This window comes from Syngnathoides biaculeatus, chromosome 15, assembly GCF_019802595.1.
Source record: "Syngnathoides biaculeatus isolate LvHL_M chromosome 15, ASM1980259v1, whole genome shotgun sequence".
Lineage (NCBI taxonomy): Eukaryota > Metazoa > Chordata > Actinopteri > Syngnathiformes > Syngnathidae > Syngnathoides > Syngnathoides biaculeatus.
Genome location: NC_084654.1, coordinates 25,621,665 through 25,639,928, shown reverse-complemented (window position 1 = coordinate 25,639,928; position 18,264 = coordinate 25,621,665). Strand labels below are relative to the sequence as shown.

The 18,264-nt window shown below is 53.6% G+C and overlaps 3 protein-coding genes across 11 annotated transcripts; 2 read left to right on the top strand and 1 right to left on the bottom strand.

The window, feature by feature from the left end:
* Positions 1-29: 29 nt before the first annotated feature.
* Positions 30-3,751, bottom strand: jmjd7 (jumonji domain containing 7). Of its 6 annotated transcripts, none has more exons than XM_061843285.1 (9): positions 3,563-3,751; positions 2,194-2,347; positions 1,990-2,128; positions 1,691-1,823; positions 1,560-1,616; positions 1,385-1,480; positions 1,074-1,150; positions 798-1,005; positions 30-252 (listed from the first exon to the last, which is right to left on the bottom strand). In XM_061843285.1, exons 1-9 carry the CDS (start codon positions 3,609-3,611, stop codon positions 164-166), a joined length of 1,002 nt encoding a protein of 333 aa, XP_061699269.1. In that variant the 5' UTR covers positions 3,612-3,751; the 3' UTR covers positions 30-163. The 6 variants fall into 6 exon arrangements, 4 of the variants coding, with proteins under 4 accessions (XP_061699269.1, XP_061699271.1, XP_061699270.1 ...); XM_061843287.1 differs by having other exon boundaries at positions 846-1,005; XM_061843286.1 differs by having other exon boundaries at positions 57-252; positions 773-1,005.
* On the top strand, positions 1,639-8,993 carry lrrc57 (leucine rich repeat containing 57). 3 transcript variants are annotated; one of them, XM_061843291.1, is made up of 7 exons: positions 3,975-4,121; positions 4,526-4,792; positions 4,923-5,049; positions 5,667-5,802; positions 5,904-6,172; positions 7,479-7,664; positions 8,483-8,993. In XM_061843291.1, exons 3-7 carry the CDS (start codon positions 4,966-4,968, stop codon positions 8,522-8,524), a joined length of 717 nt encoding a protein of 238 aa, XP_061699275.1. In that variant the 5' UTR covers positions 3,975-4,121; positions 4,526-4,792; positions 4,923-4,965; the 3' UTR covers positions 8,525-8,993. The 3 variants fall into 3 exon arrangements, with proteins under 3 accessions (XP_061699276.1, XP_061699274.1, XP_061699275.1); XM_061843292.1 differs by lacking the exons at positions 3,975-4,121; positions 4,526-4,792 and adding an exon at positions 1,639-1,760; XM_061843290.1 differs by lacking the exon at positions 4,526-4,792 and having other exon boundaries at positions 3,966-4,121.
* Positions 8,994-9,374: 381 nt separating this feature from the next.
* On the top strand, positions 9,375-18,264 carry tyro3 (TYRO3 protein tyrosine kinase). 2 transcript variants are annotated; one of them, XM_061843283.1, is made up of 19 exons: positions 9,375-9,590; positions 10,202-10,388; positions 10,989-11,089; positions 11,175-11,345; positions 11,410-11,496; positions 11,566-11,681; positions 12,375-12,564; positions 12,648-12,790; positions 12,858-13,002; positions 13,069-13,192; positions 13,279-13,355; positions 13,976-14,071; positions 14,532-14,612; positions 14,671-14,763; positions 14,823-14,944; positions 15,566-15,675; positions 15,744-15,903; positions 16,698-16,834; positions 16,963-18,264. In XM_061843283.1, exons 1-19 carry the CDS (start codon positions 9,524-9,526, stop codon positions 17,354-17,356), a joined length of 2,601 nt encoding a protein of 866 aa, XP_061699267.1. In that variant the 5' UTR covers positions 9,375-9,523; the 3' UTR covers positions 17,357-18,264. The 2 variants fall into 2 exon arrangements, with proteins under 2 accessions (XP_061699267.1, XP_061699268.1); XM_061843284.1 differs by lacking the exons at positions 12,648-12,790; positions 12,858-13,002; positions 13,069-13,192; positions 13,279-13,355.

Below are 18,264 nucleotides of genomic sequence, written 5' to 3'. Positions count from 1 at the left end.
AAAACCTGAAGAAACTCAAATCTTGATCTCACGCTTATTTATTATCAAGAGGCCCAGCAGGACCATGAAAACCGTTCGAGCAAACGGTGCTCGACACCGGTTTCCTGTGAATTTCTGTAGCGCCCCCGGGTGGCTCCGTGATGCACTGCAACCTGGCGCTAGCTCAGTGCTTCATGGCGACGGCGGTGAGGTCATCCACCAGCGTGAAGTAGTTGTACTTGATGTCGAAGTCCATGTCGTACCAGAAGTTGACTGCAAGCAAATCCAAAGGGCAACTTCAAGCGGGTTTCACCTCGGGGGATTCCGGACGCAAAATGACAACTCGAGAGAGCAAAAAAAAAAAAAAAAAAATCGCCCGTGTTTTGTGCCGACCTTCGCCAGCCGGTGGCGGGCTCGTGTGCCAAACGGTTGGCGACGAGGAGGGCAAAATAATTGCTCAAATGATTAATTTTCAATTTGCCCGCTGAATTCCAAGGGCCGGGCGACAATTCGGCGAAGATGAGAGAGCGTCTCGGGTCCGAACCCCTTACAAGACTGACTTGACAAGCTTTGTGACTGAACGGATTACGACGCTCAATCGAGGTACCGCTGTCGTTTTTTTTGGAATATCGGGCTTATTTCAAGGAATCGCTGCTACTGATCCCGGGCGGCAAGAAAAATCGGACACCGACAAAGTCCTCCTGGCCACTAGTTGGCGAATGGTCAGAAAGAGAGAAAAGTCCTCATCTTTGTGTCGTTGCCTTCACTGAAGGTTTAGGCCAAAAGTACTCACGCTACGGCCGAGCGTTTAACCGTACCGACCGGGATCGGTCCGAACGTCCCCGGTTTCGACGTGCGGCGCCGACCTGCGATGCAGCCGTGCGACTGTCGCACGTGGTGGAACCACAACGACGGGAGGTAGAGCGTCTCGCCCGCCTTCACGCTGCAGCGCAGCGGCCGCGCTCGCCGGTAGGCGGGGTAGCGCTCCAGGTCCGGATCCAGGGGGTCCACGGGGATCCAGGGCACCTGGCGGGGGAGAGGCCCGGGTCAGAGGGGGACGCGGCGATGACCCGGGCCGACCCCGACCGACTCACCTTCTCACGGCCGCGCTGGTCCACCACCTCGAAGCGGCCGTCCTCCTTCTGCCGGTAAACCGCGGGCGGGTACAGGCCTGGTGGGGCACGGTTACCGTGGTTACCAGAGCAGGCTACGCTAAGTAGGCGGCGACCAGTTACGCGACTGTGAGGGTCGTTGTTATGGTTACTCGGTTTAGCAGAAAGCTTTGTTACTAATGGTTACTGTTATCAGAGTTTTGAGCGTCACGCAGTGCGCCATTTATGAGATTGCTGAAACGGGCCTCGGTTCCGTGAAGGTTGGAAGTGGCCGGGTTGGTCGCTATGGTTACCGTACGGGATGAAGGGTCTGTCGGTCGGCGGCAGCAGGATGAAGTCTTTCTGTCCGGAGATGACGCAGTAAAGGTTCTCGTAAGGATCTTTGTGTACTGAAACAGGAAATGCAGCTGTTTGCTCTTCTTCTTCTTTTGGCTTTTTCGGCAGGAAGTCGGCCAAGGCGGCGCTTACAGGAAGTGACCGCCTCGGCTTCGCCCAGCCAGAAGTTGACGGCGTCGGGTAACTTTCCTGAACGGGCAACAACGTAAGAGTCAACAGGCTGGCGGGCCCGCCAGGTGGCGCTCCCGAGCGCCCTCGCTCACCCAGCGCCGAACTCATCCAGTCAACGTGGGCGTCCACGTCGGCCGCCAACTCGGGGAGCTCGTCCGGCAGGTTGGAGCACTGCTTCTGGACGTAGAACACGCCGCCGCCGCCGCCGCCGCCGGGCTTCTTCACCTGACGCGCGCACACACATGTCACAGATGTCCCGAGTTGTTCACGGAAAGCAAAGAAAGAAAAACCTTTGACGTAATTGCCATCAATTCATGGCAAAACGTAACACCGGCCCCGCCCCCGACTACAGCGCAGGTTTACGGCATTTCTTCGGGCCGCGGTACGCAACCTTTCCTTGGATGATGTCCAGGACGGACGAGAAAGTCATGCGTCGTTCTTCGGGCGTCACGAATCGGTCGTGCCTGACGGCGTCGGCGTAACCGTCGGGGGTCACCGCCACGCTGATGACCTTGGAGCCCACCTTCTCCCTGCGGACGGAAGCCGTGCTCAGGAGGGGGCGGGGCTTCTGCAAGGGGGCGGAGGGTTTCCCCACCTGAGGTACGCCGGCGTCCACCGGGACCGAGCCGGCCAATGGTCGAAGGCGTTCCGTACCACGCACGGTCTGTTGGGACCGATCCAGTCGCGGTAGAACTGCAGCGGGTCGGGCGGCCCGTCCACGTAAGGAACCGATCGGCTCAGATACAAATCTGAAACGGGAACCATTGGAAACTGGGGAAGTCACGAATTGTAGTACTAGGAGCGTGGCACTGGCGTCAGTTCTTGGACACCCCTCCTCAGGCACGAGGATTTCGGCAAGTATGGTAAGCGACCTTTCGGGTCCGTTGATTTTTTTTGTCCTGGGAAACGATTTTTCGGTTCCCGCTTTTTACACGTACCTCAGCGGCCATGAGCGTTTTGTCTTTTACGCTGAGCAACCGACACGTTTGAGTGACCCGGATATGAATAACTGGACCTTGCGCAGAAGCGGAAACCGGTGCTGCTTGTAAAGCACACTGACAAAGCTGGCCGTCGTAATCATTCAAAAGAAAGGCCTTCATGTAGCAGAACTTGTTTTACATTCCACACGTGGGCGAATTTGATCTGGGAAACGGACTTTCGCTTCCGTGAAATGCTGGCGCCTGCTCCTGTTCGTATGCTGTCCTTGGGTCAAATCTCAAGTCGACTTGACTATTGTAGTGGTCTTCTGAGCGGCCTCCCCAGAAAGTGCGTGAAACGGCTCCGGCTCGGCATGTAACTCCAATTCTAAAAAGTCTTTCCACTGGCTTCCAGCCAGCTTTAGAAGAGATTTGAAAGTTCTGCTACTGGTCTGTACATCGGGAAACGGTTTAGGTCCTGAATACATGAAACCCGTTCGGGCTCCGAGATCGACTGACTCGCGTCTCGTAACGTACGTTTGACGGTACTTCCACTTTTCAGCGGTTTTAATTGGACTTTTTCCAAATCTTTTTATGTACTTATAAAGCCCATTGAGTGACCTTGTGTATGAAATGCACGATACAAATACATTTCTTTTGCTTTTGCTAGTAATGCAGACAGAAGTAGTAAGAGTAGCAGAAGTAATGGCAATTAAGTAGTACACTAATTAACTGTAAAGATTAGTAATAACGGTAATACATGGAATAAGGTAGCATTCCACCCCCCCCCTCCCAAAAAAAAAAACAGAATACAGTTCCATCCTACTTCAATACTGTTATCTCGACATGTACTGTTCAATGCTACTACTGCGAGCACAATTGTATTCTTTCGTCTTCTTTTCCGCATTTTGCAGTCAACATTTTTCGATTTGACGTTCAAGTCTGCACTGACGAAAGTGCCGCTTTTAATCTCACTGCAGTCTAGTCGTGTAGCTCTAGTACTAGACGGAGATGAAGGAAAAAAAAAAAGTAGTAGTACTGCAGTACCGTGAGCCTCTTGCGAGAACTGAGCCAGTCGTTCTTTGACGGCGTCCATGTGCTTTGTTTATGGTTCGCTAAATGAATCGACAATCAAAAACGCGAATCCATGCTGCGTTTGGGTCCACTTTGTGCGCCTGCGCGCTGCTTCCGGCATTGCGCTCCCTGCTGTCGGGAGTACAAATTGCAGTCAAAGATGGCGCTTTTCCGTCACGGAACTTGAAATAAATGAAATCTGTCTCGACGAGTTTGCATTGCGCTTTATTTTCACTAATTCAGGCATCAAAAAAAAAAAAAAAAAAAAAAGAATCAGGCAACATTTATTGAACTCACCAGAACCCGAGCACCACGTGACGTTTGTCGTCGTCGTCCCCCCCAGACGTAAACAAACACACCCCGTGGTGCGCAAGCGCAGACTGGGTCCATTTCCGTAGATTTTTCCGCCTGCGGTGTCGTGGCGGCTCTCTTCTCGGAACTTTTTTTAAAAGTTATTTTCACCGGCACATTAATATTTAAAACCCTTTCCGGATTGTACGACAAGAACATCACGACATTTGCCTTCTGTGACGTAAGTAAAGCACACAGCGAGCCGCCCGGGGATCAGATAGCATTTAGCATGCTAACGGATGAAGCTTCCGTTGGCTTAGCTGCGGGCGGTGACACACACACACAATGTTATTAGAAAGACGAATCCATTCATACAAGGGTCATTTAGGCTTGTTATTAAAAAATAAGAAACACTCCACGTCAAAATGAATGGTATCAAATGTATAGAGATTTCAAACACGTAATCAACAGACAAGCCCTGGTCTTTGGAAGAATCGAATAAGGATGAAGGATTCTACGTTGTTTTTTTTTTTTTTTTTTTAACGTTGATTGTCGGCCCAAACTGACTTAAGCAAGAACTCATCTGGAAATTTGCGAGCAAAACGTTGAAGTGGTGGCGAGAAAAATCTCCGTCCGATTCTTTAGTTGACGGGAAAATGGGCCATTGAACGAGAAGGAGCAAGCGCATCGCGGGGATGAGAGAAGAAGAAGAAGAAGAAGAAGAAGAAGGGGACCACTTCATCCCCATCACAAGCCTTTTAATCGTTTTCAAATCAACCCAAGAAGCTTTTCGTCATCGTCGAAAGCACAGAAAATCACACGTGAATTTCCAAAAAATGAAACCCGCCGTCTTGCGAAATTCGGAAGTCCTGTTTCAAAGTACGTACGACAGCGCTGCTGGATTTTTGCAAGGTGAACAACGCAAAACGAGCGAATCCACCGCCACTCAAAATGCGGGATTGAGCGCGCGGCTCGTCGAGCGAAGGATTTGCCGGGCCGCGGATACGCTCGCCGATTGACGCCTGTCGGCGTTGGTGTCCAGGGCCGAGCCGCGGCGACTGAGGCGGTTTGGACCTCCGGGCCCGATGGGGAACAGCGCTCTCAAGTCCCACCTGGAGACCTCCCAGAAGACGGGGGTGTTCCAGCTCACTGGAAAAGGACTTTTGGAGGTGAGACGCCAACCCGTTGCGATTACCGCCGGCCGGGCTTCCCCAAAAAGTTTGACAAGACGACTCTGGCTGAACCGTGATGTTTTCCCTTTCCCCCGGTTTACGTCAGGCCTACTTGTAACAAGCATGTTTGAGTCCAATGTGTCGGTTCTGCAATCAGCAGGTTTCGCTCCCGTGATGGTGCCGCACGTTACCACCTTCTGGTAACTTGCTGCTTCGATAACCGGTTGGGTTATGTAGTCAGCGTTAGGGATGGATGAGTATCGGTGGCAGCCTTATTTCAAGGTATCGAGTACTCGTGAAACTGGCACCCACATCACCCACTGCGCTAATCTGACGTGGAGTAAGTCCTCCTCGCCGGTAGTTGGCGCTACGCTGCGGCATTTTGATAAATCGGCAAAAACAAAGGTTTTTGTTGACAGCTATCTGTCATTACGTCAGTTGAAATTTGGGGGATTCAAAGTACGAGTGATGCCAGTACTCGGTAAATCTATTGGCGAGTACTCGAGAGTGAATACTCATACTGATATTGGACTGGAAAAAAAATGGGTCATCGAACGTCTCAACCAAAGTCCCAGCCAAGCCTCGGTGCTGCTTGCTGACCTCGTGGTCTTCAGTTTCCAGAGGAACTGCAGCGGCTCACGGCAAACCTGCGGACTGTGGATCTGTCTGATAACAAGCTAGAGGCGCTTCCTCCTTCCGTCGGAAACTACGCGCAGCTCCGGAGTTTGACCCTCAACTCTAACAGACTGAGTGAGTCCAAACCTTTTGGTCCAAACTGTTTGGTAGTGCTGGTGGTGGTTGCGACAGCAGACTGTCGTGGAGCTCACGCGAGCCTGCTATTTCGTTCTCAGGCAGTCTTCCCTCTGAGATCGGGAAGCTGAAGAAACTGGAGACTCTGAGTCTTAGCACCAACCGGATCCAGCGGCTCCCACCCACCGTGGATCAACTTAAGGCCCTGCGGACCCTCATTCTGGCTGGGAACCGCATCTCTGAGTTCCCTACCGGATTAGGAGCCCTGAGACACTTGGACCTGCTGGATTTATCCCGCAACCAGATTAGGAGCGTCCCGGCAGAGGTGTCGGAGCTTCAGGTCATCGAGATCAATCTCAACCAGAACCAGGTACCGAGCAACTATACCGGGTCAAGAAGCAGAGTCAGTTACTAAACCAACAGACTAGCTAACGAGAACCAGAACTGGATACCGTGAAAGTAGATCAGTCCATTGGAAACCAAAATGAGGTACAAAACAATCAGATCAGTCGAACAGGAAACAAAACCAGCTACCAGACCTCTAGATTGGCACAAAAAGAACCATAGCCAGGTGGCACTCAATAAGATGGTTTCAGTTAGCAGCAGACCCTGTGGTACCGGACATGAGTTGGATCCAACACTAAATTCAATCCAGCAGAAAGCAGAACCAGGAAACGTCAGAAACAATCAGAATCAGATACCAGACGGTGAGTTTAGTCCATATCAGTCAGAGGTTCAATTGACCCCTCCGTGGATATTGCGCAATCCGCGTCACTGACCAATCAGAGGCCAGAGAGCTGCATAAACCAAAGCCCGTTTTTGCACCCGCCGTTCCCTCAGACAACGTTGCATGGTCCAGTATAGCTTTTGGTAGCGTTTTATCGCGTATTTGGGTTCTTTAACAAAAAATATGGTTAAGAGGCGTAGTCACGGACTTTGGAATCGTGACGACGGGTATCCCGAAAGGCGAGTCGGCGGGACTTCGATTCGTACCCTTACCCGGTCCGAAAAATGCCTTCGATGGGTCAAACTTTGTGGAAGACCGCATCATCAACTAAATCCACCTAACATCAACCGGAACACATATGATTGCACCAAGGTATGCCCTATATTTGATTTTCAATACACGTCTCGTATCAATGAATGAGACGTTCATCGCTAGCATAACGCCGCTGCGTGCGAACGATTGACACACTCATTCTTTGTCGAGTGATATTTAGCGACGATCGGACTGCACAAACGTGTCGGTTTCTTGCTGGCTCGCGGCCGAAGCTTAACCAGACTGCGTTCGCACGAAGAAATGCCCTAAATTAGATTTTCAATACACGTCTCGTATAAATGAATTCGAAGTTCTTCGCTAGCACAACACTGCTGCGTGTGAACGATTGAATGAAATCAGAAGCATGGCGTTGTATTGTATTGTATTTGCCATTTTTTACGAATTGTTTGTCTTACGTGAGCGCACGTGGCGTGACGTCACTTCAGGAGGCGTGGTTAAGTGCCCTGTACGGAGGGGTCAATTGAAACTAAAAACCAGGTAGCAAAAAATAGAATTAGTCTAGAGAAAGCCAGAACCAGGGGCCAAACAACAGATCTTGGTTCATGGGTGTGATCCGGCGTTTATAGAGGTAGGTGCGCTGCTTTCTTGTAAACAAAATGTTGTGCTTTCCTTCCAGATCTCCGTGCTGTCAGGGGACGTGTCTCAATGTCCCCGCCTCAAGGTTCTGCGTGTGGAGGAGAACTGTTTGGAGCTGGCCGCCATCCCGCTATCCATCCTGAACGAGTCGCAAGTGTGTCTATTTTCGGTGGAAGGAAACCTCTTTGAGGTCAAGAGTCTGCGAGACCTGGATGGCTACGACAAGGTGAGGAGGCTCCCCCCACACCACAACAGCCTAAGATAGGCTAGGCTAGGCTAGCAGTCAACCCGACGCCTTTCCACTGAGTCACGATAGTAGTCGTCGCAGCTTATTGTCAGATTGATCCAGTGGTGCAGTAAAACCCAGAACCAGATATAAAATGATCTGATCAGTCCGACAGGCCATCAGGGAGGTTAGGGAACAGTGGGGGAGTAGGTTCATCTGGGATTGTAGTTTTTGTGCCAAGTCTCGTATATGTGTGATTGGCCTAATAAGAATCAAAGCAAGTATAAAAAGATGTGATCAGGCCAACAGGAATCACAACTAGATACCAAACAATCAAATTGCTCAATTGGAACCAGAACCAGGTAACAGAGAAGCAGATCAGTCCGACGGGAAGCAGGACCAAGAAACAAAAATTGGATCAGTTGGTCAATGTCGACTATCAATTCTCATTATAGCCATACAATCAGACCGGCCCAACAGGAACCAGAACCAGGTATCAAACGATCAGATCAGTCCTACAGCAAGGAGAACCAAATACCGAAAATTAGATCACTCTTGTCAAGTTAAAGCTTGGATAGACCAGGCTGGACTGGACTGGACGAGACTAGACTAGAGTAGGTTAGGCTAACACTTGTAGCCAAAAAATCAGATCGGTCAAACAAGAACCAGAACCGGGAATCCTACATTTAGACATTTAGGTTGAGTAAGAACCAGAAACGGGTTCCCACCGGTCTTTCGTGCGCCGTGGGGTGTGTGTGTAGAATTGTGCTTCAGCCAATCAGAAAGCACCGTGTGACCCTCATGCCTTCCCTTCTCAGTACATGGAGCGTTTCACCGCCACCAAGAAGAAGTTTTCCTGAAAGCCGCGACCACCTCCCCTTCCTCCGCTGGCGACCAGCAGGAAGTCGTCGCGGCCGGCCGAAGAGCCCACAGACTAGTCCGGTGTTTTTCCTGACAGTCGGCGCCGCTTGCGTCCCGCGAACCCCGACAGGAAGTTGCGCTGTTGACTCGCTGTGGCCATCCAGAGGAACAAAGTGGAACTGCAACACGTCCTTTTTTTCGTCACGAAGGCCACGGCGACCTCGACTGGGCCTTGGAGTCGCTTTTCCAAACGAAAACTTTGATGTTGCCGTAGTGACGGAAAACAGGAAGTCAGATGTACTTCTGGTGATGATGTCATCAAGGCGTCTGTCTATTAATAAGATAACACGCTGGCGTTAACTTAGCTGCTAGACTTAGACCACCTGTGAGCTAGCTATATTTCCGTTTTGGGCGTTTTTAAATGAACTTTCACAATAAAAGGATACCTCCAAGCAAGTGCAAAATCTACCAAGGACAGCAAAAGTTTGATTTAAAAAAAAAAAAAAGTGTGATGTGTAAATGACTGAACGAGTAGAAGTCAATTCAATGAGTTAAGCCAATGGATTGAAAATGGACACCATCATTTACAGCATATGCGTCGAAAACATTTGTGGACATCTTAAATATAGTTTTGAAAATTCAAACGTGTTGATAAAGGCCCGTACTTGATGCTATACATACACTCAATTACATGATTACGACTCATTAAATATCTAACTGAAAATGATGTACTTCTGACTCAGTTGGAACCCTTTTGCGGACAACGCGTGTCATTTTCCAGCAATTCCAAGTTTTGAGGACCAAGTCAAACGTGTGCTTTGTTTTATTTTGAAGGCGTTCGTGCCCGTGCCCCCCCCCCCCCCTTCTCCAGAAGCAGAGCGAGCCTCTTCCAGAACTTTTCTCGTGTTTTGTGCGGCTCGGGAACGTCGCTTCGGTTGCGGGTCAAAGTTCGCGCGAGACTCAAACCAACAAAGAAAGAACGAAAGAACGAAAGAAAGATGGTCGGGCTGGCCTTGCGGCTCGCGCTCGTCGTGGTCCTCGCCCGGGACACCTGCTGTGTCATCGGTGAGTCCACAATTTATCATGTTTATCATTGTGGTTATTTAGGGCAGGTGCGCGCACTCGAGCCCAAAATGTTTTGCTTTTCGAGCAGTCGAACTCGCCGCCAACTTTTCTTTTTCCACATCGTTTGCGAGGCTCGCGTTGTGTTCGTCGATCGACAACCGTAAAACAAATCATTGGTGACGTCATGAAAGTCGTCGGCATGGCGATGACGTCGTCTTCGTGCGCGCGTGTACATTTCCGGTTGAACATCAAGCAAGGTTGTTTAGCGGCTCGGTCGGATTCTGTTTTTCTATAAGTCGAAACAAGACGGTGGGATTGGCAAGTACTGATTTCGGGCGACATCCTGTGCTTAAAGCCCCCCCCCCCCCAAAAAAAAAAAAAAAAAAAAAAAAAAACCCCTCCAACGTCGGACACATCAGCTTCAGAAAGATGGAAAAATCTTTGTTCAGTCATCTGTCGTTCCGTTTATAGAACTGGTTCGGACGCGCCAAAAGTACGAGCGGTATCGGTCCCTGGCCAAAGGCCATTGCCAGTTCTTTGGCTCCAACGCCAGCAGCTAGTTTGTCGCGAGACGGTAGCTAGCCCTAAGCGAGCGGTTTTTGCCGCATCAGGCGACGTGACCTTCAGCCGGCACCCGAGCAACCGGACGGCGTCCCAGGGCAACGGAGTTCGCCTGGGCTGCGCCGTGGAGGGCCCGGACGAGCCCGACGTGGTCTGGGTGAAGGACGGCTCGCGGCTCCGCAGCGCCGACCAGATGTTCATCGCGCTCGGGGAGAAACATTGGGAGACCTACCACAGGTAAGCTCGCGCCGGCTGACGTCCTTGCTTCCGATGAACCGCCGCTCGGCTTTCCTGCTTCGCGGCCTTTGGCGCCGGACGCTAACTCAAGTCGGGAACTCCATTTCCCACAATCCTCTGCAAGTCCCAAACGTCAGCGGTCGCGCTGATCCCGCTGGAATCCCGGCTCAGTCTTTCCGGGCACTTTGGGATTAGAAGTCTCCGCTGGCCCGGTCCAAGTTGACTCCCAAGGCCGTCTGGGAAGGGAAGAAGAACACGTGAAGATCCGGGACGACTGACAACAAGCGTTTATTTTTGTCATTTTTTGTTTTTTTTTTTGGATTACACAAAAGTAGAGTCAGTCCGGCCCTTCGGTAGAAAACCACATTTTTATTCAATTGGCACCGCAAAAAAAATGCGCAAAAGTTCTTAATTTCCACGCCCTGCCCCAAAAACTGCTGACTGACTGCTTCCTTTTGAACACTTTCCAAAAGACCAAAGGGAGGTTTTGGGCCGCAAAGTCAAAAACTTCAAATCACATCTGGTGTAGGCCCCTAGCGGCCTCGTGGCATCCGGTAGTCCTGCCGCCATTCCAAGTCATAATTCGGCTCTGCGTTTCAGCGTCAAGTCGGTCCAGCAGCAGGACGCGGGTCAGTACTGGTGCGAGGTGGACTTCCACGGTCGGACGTTCGCATCCCGACCGGCCTGGATCACGGTGGAAGGTGAGCGGCGAGCGGGACCGCGTTGGTTCTCGTGGGTTTCTGTCCCCCGGGCGGCGCCGTCAGCGTGTGCGTGCGTCTTTTCCAGGCGTTCCGCATTTTGTCCTGGAACCGCAGGACGTGGCCACGCTTCCCGGCGAACCCTTCAACCTGACCTGCGGCGCCGTCGGACCGCCTGAGCCCGTGGAGGTTCTGTGGTGGCTGGGAGGCGTCCGGGAAGGAGGCGCCGCGCCGTCGCCCTCCGTCCTTCGGGTGGCGGGTACGACCCGACGTCACGTGAGCTCCCGTGTCGAGACTTGACTCATGGAACCGTCGGTGTGCAGGTGTCAACGGCACGCTGAAGTTCTACTGCGAGGCCCGCAACGCTCGCGGGATCTCCGTATCCAGAACCGGCACGGTCTACATCAAAGGTGAGACCGCCGTTAGCGTTAGCTTTTTTTGGGGGGGGGGCACGGGTCAAACGTCTTGTCTCGTGCCAGAATTGCCGGCGGCTCCCGTCGGACTGGAGGTTGCCGAGTTGGCGGGCGATGACGTTTCGCTGTCGTGGCAACCGGGATTCACGGGTCACTCTGAACTATCTGCCTGCGTCGTCCAGGTAAGGCGCACGCGTACGCGGAACCTCGCAGTGCGTCGGGAACGGGGCGCGAAAGTCCGAGTTGCCGACTGGCTTTTCAGCAAAGTTGTCCCAACGAGTCACCGTTTCCTAGTCGCTCTTTTGAGATGGGCCGTCGGTCAATCCGGAACTTTTGCTCCAATTTGGATGGTTGCTATTTTTTCAAAAATCAAATATGGAAAAGAGGCAACCCCCGACGGGTCCTCGGCGCCACCCTAACGTGGTGTCGGCACCGCTTTCTGGAACTCGAAGGCTTCCGTCAAAGCGTTCAGAAAACATAACAAGACTGGCCTCCGCGTCGTCGTCGCCGACGTGGGGCCTCGTTTCGGAATTAAACGTCCAACAGTGAGCGAAAATGCGGCTACGTCGGCGAGCCTCAATTGGTCGCGAAGGAGCCGGCTGCGGAAACGGCGCCAAAGGACATTCGCCGGACGCAGAAGCTCGCAACATTTAGCGGCGTAAACATCGTTTGGAAATCAAAAAAAAAAAAAAAAATCGAATCAGTTTCCTTCAATGACTCGAGAACATATGCGGGCCGGGACATTTTTGTCGAGTGGTGTCGGTGGCGATTCACCCGCGCGTGTCGTGTTTAGCCGAGAATTTCGAAGAACACGCGAGCGTTCTGACGACGACGACGCTCGCCGCCGTCATTTGGGTCCGCCGCTTCCCCCTCAGCTGCGGCGCACGAGTCCCGGCGGCGGCACGGTCGTCGTCTTCCCCGGGTCGCCGGTGCAAGTCCCTCCTCACGCCAGCGTCCTGCCCGGTCTGAGCCGCCACTCCAACTACAGCGTCCGCGTGGCCTGCCTCAACGAGGTGGGGGCGTCGCCCTTCTCCGCCTGGACGGGTTTCGTCACGGCCGAGTCAGGTGAGCGACCCGTCGGCGCCGCCGGGCTCGCGCGCGCGAGGCCCGACCGACCGACCGTCCGCCCGCTCGCTCGTCCCCCGCAGCGCCGTCGGCGGCCCCCGGGAACCTGACCTTGGACTCGTCCCGGGGGCGGCTGAGCCTCCGGTGGGCGGAGCTTCGGGGGGAGGAGCTTCGGGGAGAGCTGCTGGCCTACAAGGTGCAATGGATTCTGGGAGGGGAGCAGCAGGTGAAGCGTGTGTTCATTTGCGCCTGACGGGAATGCGTAAAGGTTCACGCAAAGTGTGTGCGTCCAGGAGCCCCTGCTGTTCAAGGACCCCTGGGCCCGCCTGTCGGGGGGCCGTGGCTTTTTCAACGCGTCCGTCCGGGTGTCGGCCTGCACGGCCGTCGGGTGCGGGCCCTGGAGCGCCCCCGTGGCGGCGGTGCCGGCCGCGGCCGCGGGTGGGTCGGCCGTCTCGGCCCGCTAATAACAAAGGCGGACTAACGAAGCCGTGGCCGATCCCGCAGGCGACCGCTCCGTGGAGCGGGACCACCTCTGGGCGGGCGTTCTGTTCGCCCTTCTGGCGCCCACCGCGTCGGCGCTGCTTTTTTCCGTCTTTGCTCGACGGCGTGGGAAGGAAAGACGCTCGGGGTCAGTCACGTGACACGCCCACGCAAAATGATTGAGTCCGGCTCGCGCGTGACATTTGCCTTTTTTCCTTTTTGGATCGTCTCCAGCCCGGTTTTGCCGCCCGCCGAGACCGACGCTGCCGTCTCCTTCGGCAGAAACGCCGGCGACCCGCATTTGTCCGCACGTGAGTCGCGCTCGACCGTTCGCGACGTTAAAAAGGTGAGCGCAGTCGTTTCTTTCGGTGGGGACGAGTTGCGAAAGGATCCGTCAGATTTTGCAACGAATCCGACACTTTTTTTTTTTTTTTAAATTGCGCCCGTCTACGGCGAAACAGGACACGAATACAAATTTATGCCGCGACACGCTCCAGTTTTGGAAGCTTCTGCTGTGGTTTCTTCGTATTATTTGTTTTGAATCAAAGTCGACGCGGCTGAAGAAACGACGACAAAAGAAAAACGGGACGAGAAAAGTAAACGTTCCATTTTGGGGTTGCGCGCGGCCGCGAGGGAAAGTCGGGACACGTTCCCGCGCCGAAGGACCCAAAGCGGAACGGGGACAACAAAGATGATTTTGACACTTGGGAAATTTGTCTTGATCTTGTCAGACAAGCTGACAGTTGATTGCAACCGGAGGCCGTTTGTTCCAGAACAAGTTTTCATTTCACTAATCCTGACTAAAGAATGTCAATTGGAACCCTTCACTAATCCTGATTGGTGAAGGGTTCCAAATGGCGAATTCAACTCATTCCCGAGTCACGTCGACCCGTCGTTCGAATCGCTTTTCACCTTGCGTGTCTCCCTCTAGTGGGCAGTCTGGGTATCAGCGAGGATCTCAACAACCAGCTGAAGGACGTCCTCATCCCGGAGAGGCTGCTGACGCTCGGGCACGTTCTGGGCAAAGGTGAGCGTTCGCGTGTTCAGAACCTGCCCAGAACCTCATGTAGTCAGTTGTGTGGCGTGCAAAAAGTGGCGCTGGGACGACTAAGAATCATTTGGAGAGCTTAGTCTGCGATACGATATTTGCCCGGAGGCTGCGACCTTGAAAAACGATCACCGCACCGCCATCAGTTGTAACGTAATTGCAGTGATGACAAAACGAGGAAAAGAATTAGAAAAGTCACGGAAGCAAAACATTTCCCAAGCGTCCTTATTTCGTTTCATTTCTTGCGATGGAAATTGCCCGACGTTCCGATTGCGGCGCGATTGTCGGTCACGGTGACCCTCAATCCAGGCTGCGCTCGGTCACGGAACCGCCGCCACTTTTATGAACGTCGCGTCTTGGCGTGATTTTGCATTTGTGTACGCATCGCGGCCGGCCGGACGACTGACGACCGACGACCTACGACCTCGCTCGTCCTTAGGCGAGTTTGGCTCCGTTCGCGAGGCCTCCCTGAAGACGGACGACTCCCGGGTCCAGAAGGTGGCGGTCAAGGCTCTGAAATGTGAGTCTCCCGTTCCCCCGCTCACGCGACGCGACTTGAAACTCGCCGGCGTTTCCAGCCGACATGGCCTCGTCGGGTGACGTGGAACAGTTCCTGAGGGAGGCGGCCCACATGAAGGACTTCCACCACCCCAACGTGATCCGGCTTATCGGTAAAGCGAGCTCTGCGCCGGTTGAAAGGTCAGCCGTGACGGTGTCTTTGGTCCAATAGGAGTGAGCCTGCGCCGACGTCACGCCCGGCGCTTGCCCGTCCCCGTGGTGGTCTTGCCCTTCATGCGGCACGGAGACCTGCATACGTTCCTGCTCCTGTCCAGACTGGGTGACCGGCGCGTCGTACGTCTCCGCCCGACTGCGTCCCGTTTCCGCCGGTCTTCCGCAGCTACGCCCCCCTCCGAAAGTATTGCAACGCCAAGGTCTTCATTTGGGTTGCGGCGCAAACGGCAAATGGGAGTTCCGGCTTTTATTTCTCGGCCTTTCCAGCTCAACTCGTCGGTTTGAGGCCAGCCACTTTTTAAATTGAGCAAAAAGCGTTGGAACGGAGATTATTCGAATTCCTTTTTTGAAACGCGTTTCCGGGCCTTTACCGGATGGAGTCCTGCAGTTGTTCTTTGTTTCTCCCCTCCGAAGGTAAAAGGCGTGCTCTATTGGCTCTGGGTCTGGTGATTGGGTTAGCCAGTCCAAGGCCTTCCCCTCGTGCTGGCGGCTGTTGCATGACATGAAGCTTCATTTTTGTCATTGTCGCCGCCAGACTTTTGCTCACCTGAAAAGTGGCTGGGCGGAATTCTGTCTCCTATTTTGCCACACGATCTGCAAGCCAAATGTCTCGAGTACACAAGAATGGACCTCGCCGTTCCAGTACTTTGGGGACGGGCCCGTCGCGCGTCCTCGACTGCGTCAGCCGGCGGCTTTCGTCGCGTGACCGCTTGCGCTCGCTCGCCGTGTCGTCCCCATCAGGACTTTTCCGCCGGTGTGCTGGTTCGCTTCATGTTGGACGTGGCCCGCGGGATGGAGTACCTGAGCGCTCGGAATATCATCCACAGAGACTTGGCGGCCCGCAACTGCATGTCAGTCCTCTTCGCCGCTCTTCCTTTTTGTCTTCCTTCCGCCGTCCTCTCCCGACTAATTCCGGCAGGCTGGACGAGAACATGGCGGTGCGCGTGGCGGACTTTGGCCTCTCCAAGAAGATCAACCCGGGAGATTACTACCGGCAAGGATCCGTCGCTAAGCTTCCCGTCAAGTGGATCGCTTTGGAAAGTTTGGCCGACAACGTTTACACGACGCAGAGCGACGTGGTACGCACACGCAAACATTTTGCGAAGTTTACAGAATCACGGCTGTCTTGTCCGTCCGTCCGTTTTCTTAGCCGCTTATCCTTACGGGGGTCGCGGGGCGGGCTGGAGCCTATCCCAGCCGACAACGGGCAGGAGGCGGGGTACACCCTGAACCGGTCGCCAGCCAATCGCGGTGTAGACAAACAACCAATCGCACTCACAAGCACACCTTGGGACAGTTTCGAGTGTCCAATTAACGTTGCGTGTTTGTAGGACGTGGGAGGAAACCGGAGTGGCCGCCCGCCCGCCCGCCCGCCCGGGCGGGTCCGGGATTGGTCCCGGGACCTCGGAGCTGTGAGGCCGACGCTTCCCGGCTGATGTACGGCGGACAACTGATTAGCGCATCTGCCAAAGCGTTCGGAGGGCTCGGGTTCAAATCCGGCTTTGTCGGTGCGGAGTTTGCGCCTTCTCTCTGGTGCCCCAGAATGCAACTATTTGGTGGCCTTTTTGAAAACAGTTTTGGATTTGAAACCCTCAAACTTCTCGAATCGGGGGTTGGGTAGATAATCCACCAATAAGCGTTCTCGAAAATCCAAGAAAAAGATTGGAGAATCGGATTCCTCGTTTCAGTAAGAGTCCGTGACATTGGCGGGAAGGCAGTGAGGGAATCATTCCCAACACGGTCGCTCGCTCGCTCGCTCGCTCTTCTCGGTATTTTCGCTCTGTTCCGTGATGTAAAAACTCGGCGATTAAGGACCGAAGGATTGTCGGCCGCCTCTCCTAACGTCCAAACGTGAGACTTGATTGTGTGGCAGTGGGCGTTCGGCGTCACCATGTGGGAGGTGATGACCCGAGGCCAGACGCCGTACCCTGGTGTGGAGAACTCCGAAATCTACGAGTATCTGATCCGAGGAGAGCGCCTCAAAAAACCGGCCGAGTGCGCCCAAGACGTGTGAGTCGCGCGCGTGACGTCGCGAGCAGGTCGTCGTCTGACCTCTCGGCCGTCAACCGCTCGGACTTTCACGACGATGTCGTGCCGCCTCGTCCTAACCATGAACGTTACGTCGCTTCACTTCTCAGCTACGACGTGATGCACAGCTGCTGGAGTCCCGTACCCAAATGTCGGCCAACGTTCCGGCGTCTGGCGGTCCTGCTGGAGGAGCTTCGGCTCAGCTTTTCGCCTGCACCGCCGCACGAGCAGTCGGAGTCCTTCCGCTACGTCAACCTGGCCGGGGCCGGGGAGGGCCGGGAGGGAAACGGGGCCGGCGACCTGCGGCGGGCCGCCAGCCCGTGGGTGCGGGAGACCGAGGCCGAGGCCGGGGAAGGGGATTGGCCGAGGCCGGCATCCGGCGCAGTCGCGGCCATCGGCGGCGGAGACTACAGGTACGTGGAGGAGCTCGGCGGAACCCGAGGGGGCCGCGGTCCGGGTGTGGACAGACTGGACGACGACGACGACGCCGTGGTTCACGTGTGAGCGCTTGAAACACTTCGCTCGGCGCTTTGGAACACGCCGGTTAAGTTGCCGGATTGTGCCAAACGGAACCTCTGCCAAACTCGAACGAGTAACTAAAAGTGGCGAGCGTCTGAGAGCCAAAGTGCGCGATGACGACAACGAGTCACCAGAGGAGCGATTTTTATGGTGGCGAACAAGACAGCCATTTTGGATCGCCAATGCTTTCGGAGACGCGGGTCTTCCTCGCTTCTCGCTACGTCCCGCTTCGTTCACGACGTGACTTTAGGGCCAAAATGTACAAAATTGGCCATAGTTTTTTTTAATGATGCTTAAAGTAAATACTACTTCATATACTTGTTACAGGAAATTTACTTGCACCAACTTAATTCCAATGCAAAGTTTGCAGTTTTAGGTGTTAGCCAAGTTCAGGTGCAACTGAAGCGCAGTGCTGAGCTAGTGATAGATGCTAACGAGGCTAGCATTGCGCTAATGGAGAGATTGCGTTTGACGCTCGGTGTCCCAACGCCACACGAAAGAAATCATTGCTCTTCTCCCCTGCCACGGTCCTGAGTAGGAACACGATTCAATAGTAGCGGAATTTCTCGTGTAGAATGCGCACCCCCAAAGCTTTTTTTCGTTCCTCCTCCTCCTTTTTTTGAAATCAGGAAAAGCCTTCCACCAATTTGCTGCTATCCATATGCTCAAAATATTGGGAATGGTATGTATTCCTATTTTGCTAGGTTTGTTCTTGTTTATACTTGGATTGTTTTTCAAAAATTGCGCATGTCCTGATGTAGCGCTAATATTGTACATGTATGTCGGGACCGTCCCTGAAATTGATCAGAGCAGAATCCCTCAACCAACTAAAATAACAGCATTTTATGAATACTTTTATTAGAGTCTTAAATAAATTAGTTGCCATTGTTTAA